Source organism: Centrocercus urophasianus, unplaced genomic scaffold (genome assembly GCF_019232065.1).
Source record: "Centrocercus urophasianus isolate 14NV4802_14NV808 unplaced genomic scaffold, USGS_Curo_1.0 seq_40, whole genome shotgun sequence".
Lineage (NCBI taxonomy): Eukaryota > Metazoa > Chordata > Aves > Galliformes > Phasianidae > Centrocercus > Centrocercus urophasianus.
This window is the reverse complement of record NW_024884978.1, coordinates 2,937,500-2,961,730: the sequence shown is the minus strand read 5'-3', so window position 1 is coordinate 2,961,730 and position 24,231 is coordinate 2,937,500. Positions and strand designations below refer to the sequence as shown.

Sequence of the window (24,231 nt, the reverse complement as noted above, 5' to 3'; positions counted from 1 at the left end):
GGCTCCGCTACCCCCGGCGAGCCCGATGTGAGCGCCCCGCGCGGGGCCAGGCAGCGGGGTCATGAAGAAGGACGTGAGGATCCTGCTGGTGGGAGAACGTGAGTGCGGGAGGGGCCGGGCCGGGAGCAGGGTGGGGTGAGGCCGAGCGACCGTCAGAGATCGGCGCGGTGCTTTGGCGCCGTGAGGGTCGCACCGCCTCGGGGCGCCGGGCCCCGCCACGCGCGCTCGGGGCGTCGCGGCCTCATCTCGCCCCGGGCCGGAGCGGAGGGAGGCGGGAGGGCTGGGGGCGCAGAAGTTTGCCTCGGAGTTGGTGTCTCCTCGGGCGGCCGCGAAGAGGGGACGGGGCTGAGGCGTTCGCCCCGCTCGTGGCCGCGTCCCGTCCGAGCCTCCCGGTGCCGGCTGGACTTCGCTCCCTCGATCCGAGGAGTCTGGGAACCGGTAGCGCCGCTGGGGCAAATGCGATTCGGGCAGCGGGACGGGCGCTGCGGGACGGGGCTGGCAGAGGAACCCGGCGTCTGCCGCCGCCTGGGTGACCTTGGATGCGCGCCGCAGTTACGGCTGGGCTCTGCTGCTCGCCGCGCCCCTGAAACTCCGGCCCTGCGCTCACATGCGGGCGCCCAAATAAACGGCCGGTCTGCCGGAAGTGCGACTTCGCGCTGAGGGAAGCGGTACCGCGGAGGCTGCCTTCTGTCAGCTTGTAGAGCGCTCTGAAGTTCCTCGCGAGAAAAGAGAACCACGTAATTACCAAGTGCCGTTAATAAAATTGCCTAATTACACTGAGGATACAGCGTGACTAGCCTTGCCTTCCTTAGAACGTGGTGTGCGTACACAGTGCGGCTCCTGCGGTGCCCCGGGGTGATTCCAGCACTGCTTCGGCATGGAGTCCTTGTGGAGATTACTGAAGAAGTTAGCTCATGAAGTTTGTCTGCTTTTACAAAGCTTGGTTTATTCCAGAGCCTTCAGAATGCACGGCTGAATTCCTCCTCAGGATGCATACATCCTTTACTTTCTTTGTAATCTACCTTTACTTTCTTTGGCAATGAGCTGAGGGTGCAAGTTTTAGATTTATATCAGATGAACTGCAAGGTGACTCACAGAGCGTACTGTTTAAAGCCAGACTGAGCCTTTGCTTGGCTTGAAATTAGTTGAGTTCTGTTTATAGCAGATGTGTATCAGTTTTGTTTGTATAAAGATAATTTAGTGAAAAATAGGGAGAAAAAAGTGTGCAAAATCATTTCAATAAAAAATCTGTGGAATACGTCAGTTTTTCTAGTAATATTGCTAGTAATGTTACTGGTGCTGTTTTGTATGCATGTCTTTTATGTATACTTATTTGCCTGAAACAAGTCAATCCAGGCCATGCTGTACCTGCCAGATGATGGCAGATTCAGACTCTGAAACGGCAAGACCTGATGAAAGCCCGTTCCAAAACACAGTTTTTTCACCCCTAGTAGTGGTCTTTTCAGATTTAAGATTGTTTTGGTTCTAGTACCCAGGGTGTGAGCGTCAATTTTTAATTGCCCGTGACTTTCAGAATGTATCCAACTTTTTACTTCTGTACATCATGTACTAAAAGCTTCCATATATGAGGGAAAAGAAGACCAGTTAATCATTACAAAGTCCTGTTTTCCTCAGCCGATGTTGTTTAGGCTGATACTTCTAAGACTATAAACAGAATGGGAAAGATGGGTGGCTGACCCAGATTTGAGCAAAATAAACCAAATCTCTGCTCTTGAACCTATGGGTCTTCACAGAAACAACTCTATAGTGCTTCACATCTATCAGAAGTTTGTACACAGAGTGTCTTTCCTAACACGTGGTCCATAGCCTTCTATTTTCAGTCGCATTAAATTAAAAAAACTAATCTGATTTTTGCAAAGCAGAGATGCTTTACTCCATTTCAAACAGGAGCTGGCTTGGTTGGATGCAGAATATGCTCCAGTATGTTCTATAATTATCTCCTAACTTCATTTGCCTATCAGGAAGGTATTTATCTGAGGAAACATGGGAACTTTTAAAGCCCTTCTCATTCTGTCAGGATGAATCTTAAGGTGTGGCAGGAGGACACCTGGTAGTGTAAGTTCATGTTTTAGCTTGTATGAACATCTGTGATGGAAACACAACCATCGTACTGTTCAGAACTCTTCGTCTTAGTGCTCTCCAGTTAATGCCACAGAGGGAGATTTGTCTGTTCTCAGGAGGGGAAACAAAAGTCCCCCTGCAAACAGTAACCTCCTCTTTGCTTTTCATACTTTTGCAATATCTGCTTTTTAACATACCGTGAAGAAGAGAAGCTTTCATTTCTCTGTGTCAGAAAGCCCTTTGTTACTGTGCCACAAATAGGTTTGGATAAGTTGATTTCACTTAGACTGGATCATCAGTTCCGCAGCACTGCTTTCTGCTTGGAAACAAATTACTCCTAGAATTTAATTTCTTCTTCTTTGCCTCATACTAAGAATTATATACAGTTAAATAGGCGAGTGGAAATGCAGCGATGACAGCAAAGTAGCTTGTGTCACTAGGTGAGATTTTTTGATAGGAGCATTGTGGGTTTTTTTGTTTTCTCTTTAAACATTCTATCTTAAGGTTAAAAGATAAAAAAGATGGAACAGGATTTTATTCCCTCCTGGATGAAATGTAGAATTGTGAAATAGAATCAAATGTTTTGCCACAGAAGAATTCTGAGAAAGCTGCCGCTATCAACTTTAAATGTGGTTAAATAGCAGATAAAGAGCCTTTAATGTGGTCAGTTAGAAAGTATTTTTAAGATACTTCTTTTTCAGATGGGATGGAACTGTTAAGTGTAATATAACCAAATTATCTAATCTCTGTTTTTAATTCTTTTGTAGCCAGAGTTGGGAAGACATCGCTAATTATGTCTCTTGTCAGTGAAGAATTTCCAGAAGAGGTAGAGCGTCCTCCTTTGTTTTCTTCATATTATTTTACTTTTTGCAGAGAGCAAGATAACGGCTCTGCTTTAAAACAATGCTCTCTGTACAACAAAAAGTCTGAAACTTCAGTGGTGACTTCTGAAAAGTGCTGTAGGTTGGTTTAAATGCATCTCTTTGTGATGATTAGGAAATTAAATTTGATCTAAGTTGCTTTCTTGTTTTTCAAATGCCCAATTAAGGTTTTTTTAATACCTGAGAAATGTTAGTTTTCATCAGCAGTTGAATTTGGCCATAACTTGTGGCGTGTGCTGGTTTGGTTTGTTATATTTAAAGAGAAGAATAAGTGAGTAGAAGAATGAATGAGAATGGGGAAGTAAAAAGTTGGTGTATCGTTTACACTTAGCCATTTTTTTTGTAACTACACAACGTATTGCATTTATTTCTATTTTTGAAGAATGTTTTCCCAGCTTTGGTGGAGTGCAACCAGAAAACTTCCTTCCAAAATAAAAGTAAAACTACTTCTAGATTTTATTACTTTATAAAAAAGCAGCACTTAGTTCTCTTTACCACGAAAAGAACTGCAATTGCTCTGAACAGTTGAGCTTTTTACATATAAACTTGAATGTTTATTTCTTCTGATCACAAGTCTTAAAATAGACATCATGTGCTGTTCTTTGAAACTATGCAGCATGTTTAATGCAAATCATTACGTTACCACAGTTCATGAGTCAAGATCAGATTGTTTACATAGCTGAATGTAGTTCCCAAGCTTGCAGGTTAAAAAGAGCTCTAGCTTCTGTTTGTTCTTAAAATGTTCAGGGAGCCATTCTTTGACAGGCTGCTTGTAATTGTGTTATAGCCCTCCATTCCCTTCCCAACTTTCTTCTGTGTAGTTTAGTTATGTTTTTCTGTTGAGAGAAAAGTATCACTTACATAAAACATGACATCTGCCTTATCCAGTAGCAGACCATGAAGGAGCAAGGAAGTAGCACTGAGTTTCAAACATCACAAAAATCCACGTGCTTGAACTACAAACAGAGTCTTAAAGATGACTAATTGTCAGGAGTATGGTTGTATTCCACTGTCCTAGCAATCTGAAGTTTTCAGTGATTATTTTTTAAACGCTTTTTCTTGCTGTTTCTTTACAACCCAAGGTTCCACCACGTGCTGAAGAAATCACCATTCCAGCTGATGTCACCCCTGAAAGAGTGCCAACACACATAGTGGATTATTCGGGTAAAAACCATGCAGTACAGTTAGAGTTGGTATGGAATTGTTCACTGACCTCAGTGGCCCATCAGCAGTCAAACTGCTATGGGACCAGATGTAAGTGTAGGAAAAGACTAGATCAAAATAGCAACTGATGAGATAAAACTACGTCAGATGATGATGGCTTCCCTGCTTGCTCTCAGTGAAGATGTTCATTGTCTCCACAATAAAATTAATGTGTTGTATGTTGTGGTAGAGGTAGCACAGGTGGTGCTGCTGGTGATCGTAGGGGATGCAAACTGACTCATTCCAGAGAGAACCTGTCTTCAAATGTCAGGATTCCTCTTTAAAGTACCTGCTGAGAAGCCTCTTGTGCGACAGGCCATTTCTGCCTCATGAGTTAGTGGATCTTTTTCATTATTGTTATGGTAGAATCAATTCTTAGTGCATTTTATAAAAAGCCATTTAAACAACAGGACCATCTAATGAGCATTGTGAAATTAGTGTTAATGATCATCTTGTTCTGTTGAATTGCAGAAGCAGAACAAAATGATGAACAACTCTATCATGAAATCTCACAGGTGAGTGTATTTTAATGTTCAGTAAAAAATCTGCTTTCAAAGGAATGTTTTCCATTTAATTTTTCTACTGTTAGAAAAATTCTCTTGCTATTTCTTGGCATTTCATTTATTATTGTTTGGAGCCTTGAGTTACAGCAACCTCTGCTCCAAGTGAGAAGGGTGGGTACAACCTCTGCTTTGGTGAATTGAGCTTAAGCTTTGCACTTCCAAGGAACAGGTCAGAGCTGAAATAGTTCTTAATCAGGAATCCAAGGAATTCACAAGTTGTCTTTTTCTCTTTTGTTTCCTTTACTTCAAGAGTTTTCAATATTGTTTGGGCCATAAGCTCCATAAGCGAGTCAGAGATACAGCTTTTGACCAGCGTTGAAGTGCTCTTTTTCTTTGTCATGTTCTTAATCTTTGTTTCTCCAAAAAATTCTTAGCAGTGAATTTCCATGTTTTCTTCATTTCAGGCGAACGTGATTTGTATAGTATATGCTGTTAACAACAAGAATTCCATTGATAAGGTATGCTAACACATTTGATCTAATTATTGGTTGATACGAGTGTTAATTTTTAGGCACGGTGAAAGCTGTGTTAGGCATTTAAAATGCATAAGAGGTCAGGTTGTTAATAAAATACACTTGTGCATTCGTTTGCTTCTGGCCCGTTTCATTATGTGGGTTTTCAGTCCTTTCAGTCATCAAAATTGCTCATTAAGCAACTCCAGGTTTTATTTCTTTTTTTTTTTTGTGTGTGTGTGAGTAAATGTGTGACCTCTTGGAAAGAGGTAGCATTTATAGTCAACTCTGTGCACAGCTCAGTCTGATGAAATTTAAACCTGTATTTTTTGTGTCTTCCTTTTTTTAACCCCACTTCAGGTAACAAGTCGATGGATTCCTCTCATCAATGAAAGGACAGATAAAGATAGCAGGTGCATAAATAAAGATAAGAAGTGTGAATTGGGCTTCACAGCGATGGGTATCAGTGGACAGTGTTGAGGATGTTAATTAAGAAAATCAAATACTAAACTTAAAAGTTGATGTAAGAAGTTCAAGCAACAAGGGATTTAAAGTATGTAGGTCTGTTGTACATTTCAGCAAAGCTATTTATTTTGAGTTGCATTGGCAGCTTTTACCAGGTGTGTCTCTGCAATGATGTAACTTGTTTTGACTGCATGGTCTGTAAATGTTTTCTAATGATGCTGTTTATTGTAATATGGCTTGTGTTTAACAGTGTGGGGTTTTTTGAAGTAACAACAATCAGTACATTTCTGTTTGATTGTATTTCAGATTAATTTACTGCTGTCATCTCATTTTGCCTACTGGCTGTCAGTGCTACTTAGTTACATCATGAAAGTAGTACAATGGCTTCTGGTGGGAGGAAGAATGTTAAATTAAGATAGATATTTCTATTTCTCTGTTTTTAAAGCTCTTAATCCTTTTTTTTTCTTTTTCTTTTCAGGCTGCCTCTTATATTAGTTGGAAACAAGTCTGATCTAGTGGAGTACAGCAGTATGGAAACTATTCTTCCCATTATGAATCAATATACAGAGATAGAAACATGTGTAGAGGTATGTAATCCTATATTAGAATGAGTACCAAAAAATACCTTCTTGCCAAACATACGTGGCAGCATGTAATAGAAATAGTGATTTTGTTGTTGTTGATCAAAATAAATACTTATTTCAAATAGAATTATTCTTCTCACAGTGAGTTTGTGTACTCTTTGTTTTTTTGAGAAAAAGATTGTGCTTTTGATTAATTAAATTAAATGCTCTAATATTTAGAGCCTTTTCAGATCTTTTCCTTAAGAAAGTGTTTTAAAAACAGCATTAAGCCAGCAACATGTTTGCAAAGTATTAAAATGGAATGGAGATCTTAGGATATGTTTGGGGCTTTTTTTTGTATCAAGTGGATACAACTTTTTTTTTGACTGATATGACATGGTCAGTATTAATTACTGAACATACACAGGGCTGGGTTTTTGAAAACTGCAGTGTACTGCAAGAGGAGGCCAGAACTTTAAAAGCTTGATTCTTATGTAGGCTTCAACACAGATCACATAGTCAAAAACTATCAAATAAATCTTAAGAATTTCTCTTTCAGTGTTCAGCTAAAAACTTGAAGAATATATCTGAACTATTCTATTATGCACAGAAAGCTGTTCTGCATCCTACAGGTCCTCTTTATTGCCCAGAGGAGAAAGAGGTATTTATACATATTTTTAAAAATAAGTAATGTGGGGGAAAAAAAATGAGTACTGTTTTGTTCTTCTCAGTGAATTTTGAAGTTTTTTGTGTTTTGTCTTCCCTTTCTCTTGCTTGTCCTCCCCCAAATGTCAGATATTGGATTCCAGAACCTGGTTACTGCTTTGTGTTGTATTAATTCCATCCTCCTTCTTTCTTTAGAACAAAGAGGACAAGTTTTTGTTTTCCATCTGAGCTGATCAGTAAAATGATAAGCTTTGGTTATAGGATAAGTTTTAAGTCAAAAGTAATGGTGAAAAAAATAATGCATTCAGTTCATTTCTCCTTTAGACCTTTGTTACACAATAATTCCATTTGTTTCAGGGAATGTGCTCCAGTCTTACCCTGATTTAAGGGAAGGAAGGTTTCTGAGCATCTTGTGAGGCTTTGGCAAAAGGGATCAAAAACAAGTGATGTGGCTGTTTGAAAATACTGTAGGTAGTTAGCATATTATGGAGGAGTATGGTTGTTTTTTGTTCTTTCTTTTAACACATTAATTTCATGATCAATTATATATAAGCTACGAACTTAATCCCCACCCTCTTGCATTACTGGGCAGTAGGGAAGTTGTCTCAGTCATAAATTCTTTGTTGAGAATGAGAGAATAACTCTTTTGATTTCTTCCATCAGAATCATCTGTATGTGTTAGTAATGTGATAAAATTGTGCTGAAATATTTTTGGTTTTTGAAAACCAATCTCTATGCAATATCTGTGACCTCTATGAAGAGAAGAGTCCATCATCACACTAGTTGCTGGGAGAGAATTACCAGTCTGTTTTCCTTCACATGGAAGGTATCCCAGCAGTTCTTCTGTCATAGTGGCAGTCCATATCATCGGTGCTTTGCCTGGTAGATTAATAAACTCTGAAAATCTACAGTGTTTGTTGTCTGAAGCTTTCTGAAGTCTTAGTTGAAATGATGAATATAGATATTTTGCTCAATTAGAAAGAGTAGGCTGTAGTTCTAGAGCTGTTTGCTTTTGCAGGGCACTGGGATAGCCAGGCCTTTCTGCACACACACACAAAAAGGAGAAAGAAAATCCACCATTGTTAAAGCTTTCTGTAGCAGTATAACTGAACTTGAAGAACTGATAGTGTTTTTAAATTAACTGTTGCCACCTTCAGTTTGAATAATTGAATATGAAGACATTTATTGTGCAATGACTGCTTTAAATTTTTGCATATTAATTCTTTAGGTCACAGTTTTGTTTCCTCTTATTTTTGTGCCTGTGTGTTTGAATGTCTAATTAAAAAAAAAAAAAATAGAATGAAGGCTGGTATTTATTTTAATGTATTTGAGCTGCCTGGGGTCATTCAGTGTACTTTTTATATACTGAACTTTGTTTTATTCCTTAGATGAAACCTGCCTGTATTAAAGCACTCACTCGCATTTTTAGAATCTCTGATCAGGATAACGACGGTACTCTCAATGATGCAGAGCTCAACTTCTTTCAGGTGACTGTTTTGCTTTTTCTCTCACTGTGCTTAATGATTGAACTCTGGTAATGCTAGAAAAGCAAACATTTATTTTTCAGGGAACAGCAGTGAAGTGAACCACAAGGAAATCAAAGCTGAAAATTAGAAATCTTGGGTCTGGCATAAAAGAGCATATTTATGAAAATTGAAATAGTCTTGATTTTATTTCTAACCATAGTTCAAGCTTTAGTTCTATAGCAAAAAAAAAAAAAAACAAAAAACAACCCACAACTATTTAAATGTGCTTGTATTTAAAAACAAAATGTGAAGTGTTTCTTTTCCTTTATTTTCACTAATTGGGTTGCACTATCCTAGCTTATCAGAACTTTTAAGGCTGCATTTTACACTGGACATGATGTTTGACTGGTTTAGTAGCTATGGTCCTAACATGTTCTTTTGGTTTTTGTTAGAGAATTTGTTTTAATACACCATTGGCTCCTCAAGCTTTGGAAGATGTAAAGAATGTAGTTAGGAAAAACGTCAGCGATGGAGTTGCTGATAATGGATTAACCTTAAAAGGTAAGCCTTACTTAGCTGTGGGCAAGTGTCTTCTGGTAAAGTTGACAGTCATCTAATGTAAAAATAAAAGTAAAAAACAAACAAGTCTTTGGGAATATGATCTTTTCTTTTAGAAGAGGGCTGAGAGTCTCAGTATGATGTCAAAAAGTGATTAAACTCTGGAATCATGGACATGGATAAGAATATGGTTTCTTCTTGTTACAGAAGGTCAGAATCCGAACTCCAAAATGACGGTAGTGATTCAAAGGAGATATTCTCCTACATAATTCCAGGCTTACTGGTTGCAATGCTTGTCAGCAAGGTGTGGTTTCTGTCAGAATTTTAAACACTTTGTTATACAGATTTGCTCAGAGCATATGGCAGAAATGAAAGGAGAAAAAATGTTTTCTGAGCATCGTTTTGTCCCCTTTGCTTGTGGAGCTTACGTGTGATAGAACTAGTGAGAAATTTCCAAGAGAGGGAATCCTAAGGCATAGCCTTACTAAGCAGTGAAATCTCAGCGTTCGTTAAGCTCTGGAAAGTGCAAAGCCAAAATCCTACTCATTTTTTCTGTGTGTGTAGGAAAATTAAAGACACTCTTCCATGAGGCTGCTTTCCAAGCTTCCTGCTAAGTGTGTTACTGTTTTGAACTCTTGAAAATATCATGGTTTTTATTTTTATACAGCTAAGTTATTCTAAAATGCTGGTACTGAAAGGCCAAACAGCAACGGGAAACTAAGTGTTATTTTAAGTAAAAAGTTGTTTGAAAAATACTTTTTAAAGTATTACAGATTGTGAGCCCACAATCTGTAACGGATCATTATGTAATATTACACGTTTGGTTTAAAGTCAAATGTGTATTCCTTGTTTTCAGTCTGTTACTACGAAACTACCTCGAGCAGATGAATTTTTGTCATTTGATTTTAGGTTTTCTTTTTCTACACACACTTTTCATTCAGCGAGGAAGGCATGAAACAACATGGACTGTTCTGCGTCGCTTTGGTTATGATGATGACTTAGAGCTTACCCCAGAGTACTTGTTTCCTCTGTAAGTGTCGCCTAGTTGAGCTCTCTTTAGCTTATGCACGTTTAATTTATGCTGCTCTGTGGTTGTAGTGTTGTCTTATTGTTACATTAATGATCGTTCTTAGTTTATGACCTATCAGCTAGAATCCATGTATGAAAATTACAGAGGAAGAGCTCCTGTCTTAGAGTGCCAAATTGTGTTCTGCCATCTCTATTTTCTTAACAGCAGCCTCCTCCCCATTCAGCACTGACTGAATATAGTATAATATAAATACAGCCACTCATAGCATTCCTAAAACAAAAAAAGTATGGACCTTTGATCTCCTTGGAGATTATGAAAACCAAATGAGAGGTCAAATGCCAAATGCTTCAATTGTGGAATTTGTTGTTTTGAATTACAGCATCCTGTATGTTGCAGACTTAACACTTCTTGTTTTTCTTTTTGGTAAATAGGCTAAGAATTCCTCCAGACTGCACGACAGAATTAAATCATCATGCATACTTGTTTCTTCAAAGCATTTTTGATAAGCATGATTTGGTAAGCTTCTAATTTGAGTGTGTATATACTTACTTTGCTAGCAGTTTTGCTAACAGAAAGCATGTTTTTGTCATTTCATTCAGAAACTGTCTGTGGATTAAGCCATGTAGTAAAAACTGGTGGTACAACCATTACCCTCAACTCAAATAACAGACTAAAGTTGTGCTTTTTGTTTTTTAACTTCCTCATATATCTAGTCGTGTTTTAAATAAAAAAAAATAACAGACATTGAGAGAGAAAAAGCTCCATTGTTTTTGGTTTTTTTTTTTTGTAGACCATTTATTGAACTTTGCAACTGTAGAGCAAAAATGTGTCACTTCAGAATAGGTGTGAATTAAGGATTTATTTATTTCTGATACCTTGTTCTTGTTTTCAGGACAGAGATTGTGCTTTGTCTACTGATGAACTGAAAGATTTGTTCAAAGTCTTTCCTTATATGCCATGGGGGCCTGATGTTAACAACACTGTTTGTACAAATGAAAGGGGATGGATTACCTACCAGGGGTTTCTCTCTCAGTGGACGTAAGTGTGCTCCATTGCATTTTGGTGGGTGAGAAGTTGAGTATGACAAGACTGTTTCATTAGTTGATAGAATTGGATTTGTGGAATCTGTTTTGAAACTCCTTTTTGTTCCCTCTGCTAGACTGACCACGTACTTGGATGTACAGCGTTGCCTGGAGTACCTGGGCTATTTAGGCTACTCGATACTTGCAGAACAAGAATCTCAAGCATCAGCAATTACAGGTAATTAAAAAGAAATAGATTCATTTCAATTTAGGAATTTAAACTTAAGAAATCTGCCCAAGAATAAATTTCTTAAATAAGTATCTGTGCTTCTTCCACTCCTTTAATTTCTGCAAAAGTCTTGATTTAATATTTTTGAGAAATAATGTTTTGTGTGCATTGTGATGTAAATAGACAATTAGTTCATGTGTTTATATATACATTAATATGCATCTTTTGAAAAATATTTGTTTTTTTTTCTTCCAAAAGTAACAAGAGATAAAAAGATAGATCTCCAGAAAAAACAGACTCAGAGAAATGTGTTCCGATGCAATGTTGTTGGAATGAAGGGCTGTGGGAAAAGTGGAGTTCTTCAAGCTCTTCTTGGAAGAAATCTAATGGTAAGAAGGCTCTTGCTCATACTCATATGCAAATGTCTTTGAGTTTATTTTAGACAACATTAGAATTGTACTCATTGCTACTGAATTTGGAGGTTGAGTTTTTGTTAAGAGTAGCAAATAGACAAATGGATATTGCATATTTACTTGTGTATCTTGGATTAATAATAAATAAAAATAAACCACAGGTAACCATAATATTAATTCATAATAATTGGAGTAAAACAGCTGTTCAAATCTAGTTGGATGGCAAAAGTTGCTGTGATCTAACATGAAATTCTGCATTTTTAGAGACAGAGGCAAATACGTGCAGAACACAAATCTTACTACGCCATAAACACAGTCTATGTGTATGGACAAGAAAAATACTTGCTGGTAAGATTGCTTCATTGTTGCATACATGAGACTTGTTAACCTTAAAATTCAGTGAACTATTAAAAAGCCTTCTGCAGACAAATAGAGGGAATTTGTCTTAATGTCTCTTCTTTCTAAATGTCAATGCTTCATTAAGCCATCCTACCTGCCTAGAAAGCACACATCTGTCAGGTGGGTTGATTAGAATGGCCATAGTTGATCTTCAGTGGCTGAAATACTTTCTTCAATGGCTTACTCCACTGTAGTTTTCCTTTATGATGCAATATCTTCCATTGGTTTCCCAGCTCCCAGTCCTCTGCTCTGTGATTTTCCTCTGTAGAATGAATGCCTTTTTTTTGGTGTGTGTTTAGAAGTAAATGTAACTTTTCCTGTTGAGACTGTGATCACCTGCAGATGTTAACAGTTCACACATGTTGTCTGTGTTGATTAATTTCTTTTAATTGTTTTTCATTAATTCTGCCTATTGTCAGTCCATTAGTTCTAAGGATGCATAACAATGAGTTGTAACAAGAAAAATAAAGTTATAAAATTCCTTTAAGTATGTGATAACAAAGCTTTTCTCCCTTTCCTACGGTCTGTTTTTCCAGCTACATGATGTCAGTGACTCAGAATTTTTGACTGATGCTGAGACCGTATGCGACGTTGTCTGCCTGGTATATGATGTCAGTAACCCTAAGTCCTTTGAGTACTGTGTCAGGATTTTTAAGGTTTGTGTATTTTTTTAAATGTATATGTAAAAGAAAAAATATATATATATATGTATGTGTGTGTGTGTGTGTATGTGTATATATATGTACACACTTTGTCAGTGTGTGTGCCACACACACACACATAGATATAAACTATCAATTACTGGCCCATATATCAAGCTCCAGTGTTTACAATTCCTTTTGTTTATGAGTACAGGTTATATGTGGCTGATGCACTAAAAAAGCCATTTTGCAATTTATATAAAAGTGAGACCTATATAAAATATTCTGCTTCTAGAAATGTCTGACTGGAGTGCAGTGCATGTATATTAATATGCTACAACCAGTAACACTTGGGCTTTTCCAGATTGTACATATCATGTAATGTCTCTTTCACTTTTTCTTCAACTTTGCAGCAACACTTCATGGATAGCAGAATACCGTGCTTAGTGGTAGCTGCAAAGTCTGACTTGCATGAAGTTAGACAAGAATATAGTATTTCTCCTGCTGAATTCTGCAAAAAACACAAAATGCCTCCACCTCAAGCCTTTACCTGTAATACTGTTGATATGCCGAGTAAGGATATCTTTGTTAAACTGACAACTATGGCAATGTATCCGTAAGTACTCGAACCACTGTGTTTTTCACACTGCATGAACCATGCACTGTAGCACTGCATGCCACTGTTAACCATGAGGATGGAACTGCCTCACTGAGGTTTAGCAACAGAGAGAGACAGAAGCGACTTGTGTTTACCTTCCAGTGATTTCAGATGGAGAAAGTTGGTATCAATCCAACAGATGAAACAGTGCCAGCTGTTGTGTAAGCTATTTTTTAAAGACTACACTAATTTATTCAGCTCGTGTTACTTTTTAGGCATATCTGTTCAATTAATGTGTAGAGTTCTGTTGTGAAGGCATCACTTTGTATCTCATTATTCATATCTTGATGTTTTAAGATAATTGTATACAAGTTGTACTGTCACTTTTGCAAATAGTTCAACTTCACAGTTGATTAACATTAATGACACTCTAAACAACAACAGTTTCCCCCAAAGCAGTGCTTGAAGCTTTTTGTTTTGAGGGTGCTTACTGTTTGCTTTGTGAATCTGACAGATCTTAGATATTTCTTTTTTAATAAAACTTCTGTATAAAGGTTTCAGATGCTATATTTTTAAGCTTGCATTCTTTTTCGTGGCAAATCTCACTGTTGCTAAGCTTAGTTTGCATCTCTTTTTTTTTTTTTGGTGGGTGGAACTTTTAATATAGTGATGAGCTAAATAAATATTACAGCAGATGGAGTCTAGTATGACAGCTGACATTTGCTTTAAAGTAAATAGAACTAATGTCACTTTCACCCAAGATCTAGGATTTTTTTAAAGTTATATATTTGGAACCAAATCTAATTAGATTTGTAAAGTTTTAATTTAGTTTTTGTTCTTATTTTGTTATGCTGGAGTACTGGAAACCACAAAAAGCATAGCACCAACCAAACGTTGTCTCAATATTCCTGCTTCTCCCTTAGTTCTGAAGCATGTGTGTTTGTTAGGGTGGGAAAAGTAGAGGTTGCTGTCACTGTCAAGTGTGCATTCAAACCGATAGAAAATGTGGCTTACTTTCCTTTGAAAAAGGGGTGTTATCTATTGCTGTGCAGAGGTACTCAGCCTTTAGATGTTTTCCTTACAAACGTAAATAAATTCAGCAGATGTTTTCATTCATATTTGTGCTTCCTACTAAGAGCTACGTGTGGTGGTAATGCTAAAATGTACAACATGTAGAACATCTAGCCCTAAAATTCTGCACAGCTGTAGTGTTACCCTCGCTTCCCCAGTGTATTTTTTTCTCCTCTCCTTACTCATTCAAATGTACCTTTTATTCCTGAATCTCTCTTGTGGCACAGTCCTAATGTGCACCTGATTATGTGAGCAAGATTTCAACTCCTGTCCTTCTGTGTGTTTTCGCAGCCATGCCCGGTTACGCTGTATGTGCGCCTGCAACAGGTGTACATTTTGCATCTGTCAGAACTTCCTCAACTCAGACTTGCTGCAATCTGTAAAGAACAAACTCTTCACTGCAGTTCTTAACAGGTCCTTAACTTTATTTATTAGGTACCAGGTGTGCTCTTAAAATAAAAGGTTTTTCTTGCTTTTTTTTTTTTTTTTTTTAAAGCAGTTGGTAACCTTCTGTGCTACAGATTTCTCACTCCATATCCACTGAGTAGGCAGGTACTATTTTAGTAACTGTCATAAAATTGTCAAGCTTTGATCTATTTAAGTGAAGGGTGCTTTTGGTTCTTTAGAGCTCAGTCCATTGATTTCTATGAAACATTACCAACTTGGTGGTCAACTCAGGCACTCTGATTACAAAAATGCAGTGGAGGAATTGGGACTGTGTTTTTCAGGGAGCTAGTAATGGACAACAAGTAATGCATATACATCTCTGTAATGTCTCACATGAGGCTTTATAGGTTTGTTTAGTATTGATCTGAGTTAGTACCTCTTATCAATTATAAAATTACTATCATTTAAATAGCGTAGGAAAAGGCACAGCTTGACTGTAGCAACACTGTATAACATATGACATGTTTATAACTGCTAGTTTGCTATTTTTGGGAGCTGATAGAATTTCTGTGTGTATGTTATGTCTGGTTTATATAGAGTGGGTAAGTTGTGTAAAATCTGGAGCTTTGAACATCCAATTCCTCTGAATAAAATGCAATATGTAAGAAATGGCAAACAGTTAACCATTTCCATTCGCAGATATTTTGGAAAAAGCAAAGGGTAAAAAGAACTGGTTTTCAGCATTGAAAACAGTGCTATATCTTGTCTTGTGTACTGCACACTTACAAAACACCTTGCTTTTGACACGTGATGTACTAACAGCTCAGCACTTGTCACCTTGACCCAGCAGATGGGAGTTCAAACCAAACAATTTTTGTGTTCGCTGGAGTCACAGATTGTGATAAACATGTTTATGTGAAGGCCTTGCTTACAACATGCTGATGTATCCTCAGTAGATCTGGTCTGTATTACTTCTCGTTACTGGTTTTAGATGTAGATCCTCCAAATAAAAGTGGGTGTTTCCTTCAGAATGCAAATTACATGTACATAGTAGGCCTAACAGTGTGCCCATTTACAGTATGAGTACCTTTGTGAAATACTGCTTTAATCTGAGATGCATGTTGTAACCACAGAGGGAGAATTTAGAGAAGAGGGAAAAGTTCATTAGCTCAGGAAAATATGATGAATATAAGTGAAACTCTTCATACTGCATCTCTATAGCTTAGGGTACAGCTCTGCCCTTAGCCAAAAATCCCTTGCAAAATAAATCTCTTTGGAGATTATCAGTCTAAAACTTCATTCAGCAGTTACTGCTAGGAAATCCTAAGTCCTCGTAATGGAGGCTGAAGCCACCTGTGTGTCCCATCCTTGCTTTTTGGAATGGTTATGGATTGCTGCGCTAATATTGTGGCATGTTTCTCTCTTGTGTGGGCTTGTTTGTGTTGTTTTGTTTCTTTGAGCTCTACATTAGGCACTGTACTTTGTTCCTCTGAGGCTGGGAGGCACTGAAACCTTTGTTTGAGAAGCCCTGGGATGCTCACTTTGTCACTAAATAGTATGGAATAAATATATGAATCTACTACCAGCTAAAAGTCTGTAATTCAAGGTGAAGAGAATTCCTCACTGCTTCCTGCACTGATCCTACAGAAAGGAGGATTATTTCCCAGAATCTTTGTCTGCAGTCACTATGTTAGTTGCTGAGGTTTGTTTTCCACCAGGCTAATGTCTTTTGTCTTTTCTATTTGCCTCCTAGTTACCTGATCAGGATTTCTCTCTTATGGAGGACACTGTGGCAGGTTATTCACCATTCATTGTGTAAATAACTGTATATATAGGAAAGAATATATAGAAAGGAGCTGAGATAGGTGTGAACAACAAGGAATGACCTCTAACTGTAAACCTGGGAGGGTTAAAATAGTTTTCTTCTTTAGAAATGTTAACTTTTTAGAAGCATTTCAATGATTTTTTGCTAGAGAAAGCATTTGAATCAAGCAGGATTGTCTGATGTAGCTGATTTATATGACTTCTTAAACTTTGCTCTTACAGATATTTACCATTAGGTCAGGAAATTCAGCAAAGGTTAGGTGAAAAATGGGCAAAAGAGGCTCCTCAAAAGTTATTCTGATCTCCTCCTATTCTGAGGCTCTAGGTAGTAGAAGTAGGTAATGTGAAATCTTTACAGTTAGATTCCTTCCTGTATTGTTGCTAAGTAGTGCTTAAACACTGTTCCCAAAGCAAAAATATAGTAGTGCATTAGAACATTCCCAGTTAGAGGAAGAATGAATGCAGCTGAAAAAGCTGTTCGTGCCCACCTTTAGTTTCTATTTTGTGGACAAACTTCCAAGATTCTCCTGAGGCCTTATAGGCAAGTTGAACAAACATGGATGTTCAGTTTGGAGATGCTTGCTCTGCTGAAACAGGATTGTTGGTTTGAACTACCCAGGATCACACTTCATTGCTGCTTTGAGGAAGAAAGCACTGCATTCAGAGTGCTGTACGTGCGTGCATGAGACTTGTGACTGCTCTGGTATTTTTGTATTTTTGTTCTTTCCTTTAGGTGTTCATTGTATTTGGCTGGCTGGCACTTAATCTCTCCTTCCTACCTTGTTTTTTAAAAGCAAGGCTTCTGTGCATGTCATTCTGACCCCTTCTTTAATTACCAGCTTTTTTTTTTTTTTGCTTCTTTTTTCCATTCTCTAACTCCAGAGCATGGATTTTGTGTGGGTTTTTTTTTCTGCTCTCTTGGTTTGAAGTCCTTACTTGCTGCATTTTGCTCGTATATCAGTGATGTTTTTCTGCTGACTTCATTTCAAAATAATTGTTACACATGATAATTGTGTTGTTCAGTGAGGGAGACTTCTCAGACCGTTTTATTTTCTTCCTTTTAAAGTTTTAAATACTATGAAATGAAAGCAATGTTCTACTTCCATATAAAAGCATAATTGATTTGGGAATTGTAAGATTTCTATAAAAACCTTCCTTCTGTGAAATTAAACGCAAGCAATAGCCCCATTTCTTTATAACAGTGGGAAAGCTGTAAGAATATAACCCAGGTTTTATTTTTCAGTATGCATACTATGAGCAGATCACTGGTTCAAACTGTAGGAACCTATCACCATTCAACCTGATTGCAGACATCTGTCCCTTCACCCGGGTGTCCCTAAAATCAGGAGAATATAACAATATTTTCTCACCTCTGCTCTTCCTTCTCTCAGCTGTTCAGTACACCATACTTTTTAGCTTTGCAGAGCTGTGTCCTCTGCTCCTTTCCAAATAGGACATATTAAATGGACATTTTGCATTCTTTTTAGGTGCTGTATATGATAAGACGTGCTTGGCACTTCTCACATGTTACTTAACTAATGCATGGGGGAAACTAACTGCTGGCATTAGGAAAATAAATGCCTGAAGGGAAGCTGCAGCAGCTTGTATATGTTGTGTAATGGTTTTGGAGTTTAGTTGCTTATATTTTATACTTAGAATCTACATTCTGTCAGAGCAGTACTTGCTGACTGCATTAACTTGCTTATACTTCTGATGTGACTAGCCATGTGACTTGTATGTTGGCCTCACCACTGTGCTTTTAAAATGCATTTGTAGTTCATATGGAAATGTTCTTGAATTTAAATAGTTAAGATTAAACCTCCCCAGACTTGGGATTCTTCTGCTGACATGGGGAGAAATGCTGGCATTGGCCCAGAACTCGCTGGTTTTCTGTGTTAACCATGATAAGCATGCTCAGTTACCTGCTTGGTCAGTGCATGCTGCAGACTGCTTGAGTTATTAAAGCCTCTTGAAAGAAAGACTGTATGGATCTCCAAGATCCCATTCAGCAGCTTACTTAACCCTTCCCAAAGGGCTGAGTGAAAATGTCATCTTTTTCCAAAATGTGCATTAAAATCTGAATCTTCTGACAGAGGCACAGGCTCCACGTTTAGACTCCCTTTATATATAGAAATATTTGTGTGATGACGTACATACACGTCTGCTTTAAAAGTTTGAAAGCTGATTTCTCATCATCAAGAATTTTGAATACAACATAGATGATGGAGCCCTAACTACTGCACATTCACAAGTGTTTATTTGTCCTCTGGGGAGGATAATTTTTCTAGTTTTGAGCTAGTGAAAGTGTCAGATGTCTCTTATTAGCAAGGCAGCAATAATTTCTACCACTGGTGAAAATTCTTGCCACAAACACAACTACTGAAATAAAATGTATTTACAGTATTTACTGAAGAGGCAGGATTTTCATGAATTGAGCAATGTTTGTGCATTACAGATGCATTCAAACCAGAGAACCTGTGCCCAAAACAACCATCAGTCTTTTTAAGTATTTCAGATTTCTTTTCTTAATGTAAGTTGATCAGTATTAGGGATTGATGTTGCGAAAATGGAATTTATTCTCAGAAACACTGAAGTAAGAAAAATTGGATTTATTTTTGAAGGGGTGAAGAACTGAATTTTAGTGTATTTGGACCTTCAGCACTTGGGCTGAGATGTTCAGAGGGCTCAAACTGTTGTTTTCTACAAGGTTATAAAGCAAATCCCTGCCTTGATTTAGTTTCTTCCTTTAAATGAAAGAATCTGTAACTTGGAGAAGGGATCAGGGTCAATTTATTCTCCCTTTAGAAGAGGATTTTATAATGATTGATAATACATTAATTGTTTCTGAAAGGATGAAATATACTCAGCAAGTTAAATATGGACATGTGCAGAAGTCAAAACAAATCAGAGATAGGAATCAGAAAATCTGGATATGAGTATTTTACAGGGCAATGCAAAAGCACTCGTGTGCACTTTAAAGAGTGGTGTGCACTGCCAAGGGGGTGTTTTTATAAACAGTTGGGCATTTGAATTAAGCAAAGTGATCTTGTTACACAAATATCCTGAGCTTGTCATGTAACCTGTTAACATCCTGTCATGTGACTTATTTTACATGAGTTTTTATAAATTACAAATTGAGTTGTATAGTCTTTTATTAAAAAAAAAAAAAGAAAAAAATAAAAAAGCACAGATGCCAAAGCTGTTGATAGTGACAAAATACAGTCTTGATTTGAATTATCAACAGTAATGAGACCGTCAGTCGTAGGGCTGATGTGTTAAGAGTCATTCCGTAGAGCACAGCAGCTCTCATTCATGCATATCTTGTGGGTACGTGGAAGTTGATGCTTTGGGGATGGAGTAGGAAGAGATTTGGTCTCTTAAACAGTTTTCCTCGTCCTTAAAGCAGTAGCATTTTGTTACAGAAAGTCGTGCATTTTACTTTGCTCCTCAAAAAGTACAAAGCCATTTATTTATTTCTGTTTTCTCCCAAGCAGTCAGTTTTTAACAGCTGCACGAGAATCAGAAGTTAGATGGGTAAAAATGATGAATTCTTTGGGCTTTGACATTTGCTCTTATTTGAGATACTTACTAATGTTGAGCCACACTGTGAACTGCAAACTGTGCATGTGTGTAAAAAGGTTAAGACCCCACATAGATGAGTTGGGTGCCATGCTGTTAGCAGACGAGGAGAGCAGTATTATGCATCAGGTGCACGCCGTCAGCTTTGTAGAAGATTCCATCTTCATGGAGTCATCTCTTGGTCCACGTTTGCTTGAAGACAGGTAACAGCAGCCAAACCGAGGTGACCTTGCCATTGCCTTTTCCCTTTCTTTCCCTCAGCAGTCTACTTGACACGTAGTTTGCAGAGAGTTTGTCAAAAGCAGCTGTAGAACTAATGCTTGTAGGAATTCCTGAATCTGATTCCATAACCCAGCAAGATGTTTTTAACTAAGATCAGTAATCTTTAGCCAACAACTGTTTTGCTGTTAATGCACCAGAGAATTTGTGCCTGTTCTTTAGCTTGTGTTATTACAGCACACGGATTACCTGGATGGCTTATATTGCTTCTGCAAGTGTCTGCTAAATACTATCCTGAACTGGTTTTGTGTATTTTGATAGTAAGTGCAGTTCCTGCTTTACTAAACAGCCTCTCAATGACAGCTCTGCAGTTCACACTACATCAACTTCCTTGTGCACTGTGTGTGCTTAGGATCCCTGCACAATCCTGTATGCTCCTTGGACTTTGATATTCCTGCAGTTTTCACTGAGTAACCTGTGATGATAAAAGCAGGCTAAAACAGATAGGCGAGTGAAGCTATTTTCTATCTTAAAAACAAACAAACTACTATTATTTAGGAACTTGTGCTTTGAATTATAGCTTTATGATAACTTAAATGGTAGTTCCTGCTTTATGGTAAGCTGTCATACTTGAGACTACTTTGAGGATGCCTGGCAGTGTTTAACTGAGCATGCTCACAAACTCCGCAGCGTTTGGAGTCTTGGGCCATTGGCTGTTTGCTGTCATGCAAAGTGTGGCTTTTTGTGTCATCTTCATACTGCTGTTGGATTTTGCCTTTTTTTGTTGACTCCATTGTCACTGCCTGTTTCACCAGCACAGTCTGTTAGCTTTCAGCTTGGTATTGGATGACTGTTTCTATTGCCATTCTTGTGATTGTTTGGGAAGAAAGGGGTTTACAGACTGCCAGTTTTTTTGGTTCGAGCTTTTGGAAAAATATTACTTGCTACTTGTCAGTAACCTTCTATTGGGGGGAGTAACATAAGTAGATATTGAACAGGACTGGAAAGTTTTGCAAGGAGAAGCAAAAAGTCTGCAAACTCAAATTTGAGTAAAGTTCTGTTTTGCAGCGATGGACTTTGTTCTCATTATGGATTATGATTTATTTGCTGACTGTTTTTATTTGCTGGGTGTTAGTTGGTGCTCTAAGATGGCTGCCTTCCCCATACTCACTGCTGATTAATGGCCTCCTCCTGTATCCACCCTCAGCTGTGTGAGCCCTGACTTTAGTAAGTTTACTCGTGTGATCATGGCTGCAGATCAAACCCTAAGCTTTAAAAGAGAAACAGAATGACTGCTAAACTATGCACAGGGCAGAAGTGTAAGCTCCTTGCCTGTGACAAGTGTAGTGATGAATTTCCAAAAGCAGAGTTGCTTAGCACAACTTGGCTGATATTCTTGTCCTGCAAATAATTCGTGGTTTTTTTTGTGTCAAATTTCAGGCACGTGACACAAGCGGACCTCAAGAGCTCCACGTTTTGGCTCCGAGCAAGTTTTGGTGCTACTGTCTTTGCATTTCTGGGTTTCGCTATGTACAAAGCATTAATAAAGCAGCGGTGATCTGAGAAGAAGCACATCTGGCCCTACCAAATGGAAATAAACTTTTATGTACATTCTGAATGCTTTAAATTCCGCTAGAAATATTTATATATGCAGAGTTACTTTATTAATATTTGTAATTCATGCATAAGATTATTTTAAATTATAGTTCTAACTGCAGTATTGCAAAATGGGGGGGTGGGGGGGAGGGAGGAATCACTTCTAAGCAGCCAGCTCCAGGGGCTTGACGGGTGAGGCCAAAAGGGAACTTGTTGTAAATAACCTGTACATAGGAGAGCAGGACAGCATTGCTTCCCAAGGAGTTGTTCAGAATGCTGTTCTGAGGGCTTTCACCACAGTGACATCCTGCTGTATAGCTGAACTTCGTTTTCCATAGAGTAGGTTCAACTCGAGGATCATACTTCCTGAAGGATTGCTTATTTATTTCACTTTCATTTGAAGTGACTGCATCGTTTTGGACTCCAAACTCAATCAGAAATTGTGAATTTCTTTCTAACAGCCAGCCTTCCCCCCTGTAATGTATTTCCAGAATGAGCCCTGGCCTTTGGTTTTGTATGCTGTATGACCAGCGCCATGCTTAGCACTCAAGTATTTCTTTTAAAAGGAAAAACGTAAACTTCAATGACTGCCAGACCAACTTCACATGCTGTGTGCAGCTGTTACTCATTTTCCACTACGCTGTGTTTTATATCCCTTATCAATCAGGTGAGAACATTTGTACGTTATAAATGTTAATAACTCGAGAAGTGCTGCTGTTCAGTTTCTCACGGGTGTCAGTTGTACCTGACAACAGCTGTGCATCAGATAGAACCGAAATAGTACACAGTGCCTATCTGCTGTAGTCTCTTAGTTGCATGGTTCACAGTGCATTCTGTACCTGGCTAGAGTTACCTGTAGACACAGCTTTTCTAACGATCGAGTAAATATTAATTCCGCCCTCGTGACAAACTTATTTTTCCATTGCTGGCCTTTTCAACTATTTCAATAAAATAACTGTGTACTGTGTTGGCCTTGATCCCTTTTTTTCCCCTCCGCCTATAAAACCTCGCGCTGCGTCCTCGAGGCGTTTGTTCGGAGCGGCCGCCAGGGGGCGCCATGGGCCCGCGCAGCCGCGCCGCTCCGGCGCGGCTCTGCCGGCTGAGAGCCTCGCGGAGTGGCGGGCGGGTGCGGAGCGCGGCGGGATGTGAGCCGCTCCTGAGGAAAAGCGCTGAGGCGATCTGTGCCACAGCGGCAGCGGCCGCGCCTGTTTTACGCAGTGATTCCCGAAATCCTCCCGGAAGGAGGCTGGTGGTGTCAGCACGGAAGCTCACAAGCACGTCTTTAAGGCGCCATCCTGAGGGAATTGTAAGAAATCCCGTTATTTTAAGTGAGTCCCTGAGCGTTGGTGCCGCTGGCAGCGCCGAGCAGCGAACGGCTCGGAGCTGAGCTCAGCCCCGCTCAGCGCCTGGCTCACACGGAAGGTGCAGGCATTGCAGAGGACCCTGCCTGCAACTGGCAGAGCTTCGGGAACATTCTGAGCTGCGTGCAGAAGTGAAGAAGTGAAGAGGGACCGGAGGCAGACCTGTGTGCGCCATTGGGCACGCTTTGTTTGCAGCAGCCTGTCAACGTTTTCAAATTATTTTTTCCCCTTAAAACAAACTTCATCTCCACTTCCTGTTCAACCTGTGACATAAATCGCCTGGCCTTGGTGCAAAGGCACTGAGAGAACAACGATCTTGGTTCACCATCCTTGGAGACCATCCTTCACCCCTCGGCTTTGGCCTCCTGCCTGAAAGCTTGCCAGTTCTGGATTAATTGTAAGCATGGCTTGATTTTATGGTGAAAATTAACCCTGGGTTACTGATTGGTCTCATTTCAAGCAGTTGTTTTAATTTGGAGCGAAGCCATCTGTGTGTGTTGTGATCCCATCAGGTAACAGTTGAAAAGGTGCAAAGACATCTTAAACACCGCGGGGCTGATCTGATAGAAGGGACTGGAGCTCATTTTTGCTCACTGTTTCTTCAGGAGGGAACGAGGCAGATGCTGTAAGTCAGGTCATATGGTCTGATTCACATTAACCCTAAAATGTGAGGCTGATGTCCTCCCTCAAAGCACCCTCTGTCTCTGCTACCTTTTGGGCACAGTTCATACAGCCTGTGGTCCTTATAGATCTTCATGAGTCTGAATGGGTTAATCTGACTGGCTCGATCCAGCTGTAACTCCATAAGTGCTATCTACCTTCTTGCTCGGGTGCAGTGCTTTTGGCTTCTGATCCTAAATACTGCATTTTGCTTCAGAAGCAGCCTTCCAGGTTTAGGTCTCTGTCTCAGCTCCGATGCAGTCATCAAGCTGCATAGATTCCTCCAGTTGGTTTCAACTGCGA

The 24,231-nt window shown here is 39.0% G+C and overlaps 1 protein-coding gene across 5 annotated transcripts; it reads left to right on the top strand.

Annotated features, from left to right (window-relative positions):
- Window positions 1-22,874, top strand: RHOT1 (ras homolog family member T1). 5 transcript variants are annotated; one of them, XM_042832916.1, is made up of 21 exons: window positions 1-98; window positions 2,850-2,908; window positions 4,046-4,127; window positions 4,638-4,681; window positions 5,134-5,187; window positions 5,542-5,594; window positions 6,125-6,233; window positions 6,769-6,870; window positions 8,264-8,362; window positions 8,794-8,902; window positions 9,809-9,929; window positions 10,361-10,445; window positions 10,822-10,967; window positions 11,089-11,189; window positions 11,439-11,569; window positions 11,858-11,941; window positions 12,529-12,648; window positions 13,047-13,249; window positions 14,594-14,716; window positions 20,152-20,295; window positions 21,752-22,874. In XM_042832916.1, the coding sequence occupies exons 1-21, from the start codon at window positions 62-64 to the stop codon at window positions 21,867-21,869; spliced, it is 2,124 nt and encodes a 707-aa protein (XP_042688850.1). In that variant the 5' UTR covers window positions 1-61; the 3' UTR covers window positions 21,870-22,874. The 5 variants fall into 5 exon arrangements, with proteins under 5 accessions (XP_042688850.1, XP_042688849.1, XP_042688846.1 ...); XM_042832915.1 differs by lacking the exon at window positions 20,152-20,295 and having other exon boundaries at window positions 2,854-2,908; XM_042832912.1 differs by lacking the exon at window positions 20,152-20,295.
- Window positions 22,875-24,231: the final 1,357 nt, after the last annotated feature.

What these genes read in the sequence shown, in the direction of transcription:
- RHOT1 (XM_042832916.1), top strand. Translation starts at nt 62, where the DNA reads ATGAAGAAGGACGTGAGGATCCTGCTGGTGGGAGAAC. An exon ending in ACAAGAATTCCATTGATAAG is followed by an intron (nt 5,188 to 5,541) that starts GTATGCTAACAC and finishes ACCCCACTTCAG; the next exon opens with GTAACAAGTCGATGGATTCC. An exon ending in AGATAGAAACATGTGTAGAG is followed by an intron (nt 6,234 to 6,768) that starts GTATGTAATCCT and finishes TTTCTCTTTCAG; the next exon opens with TGTTCAGCTAAAAACTTGAA.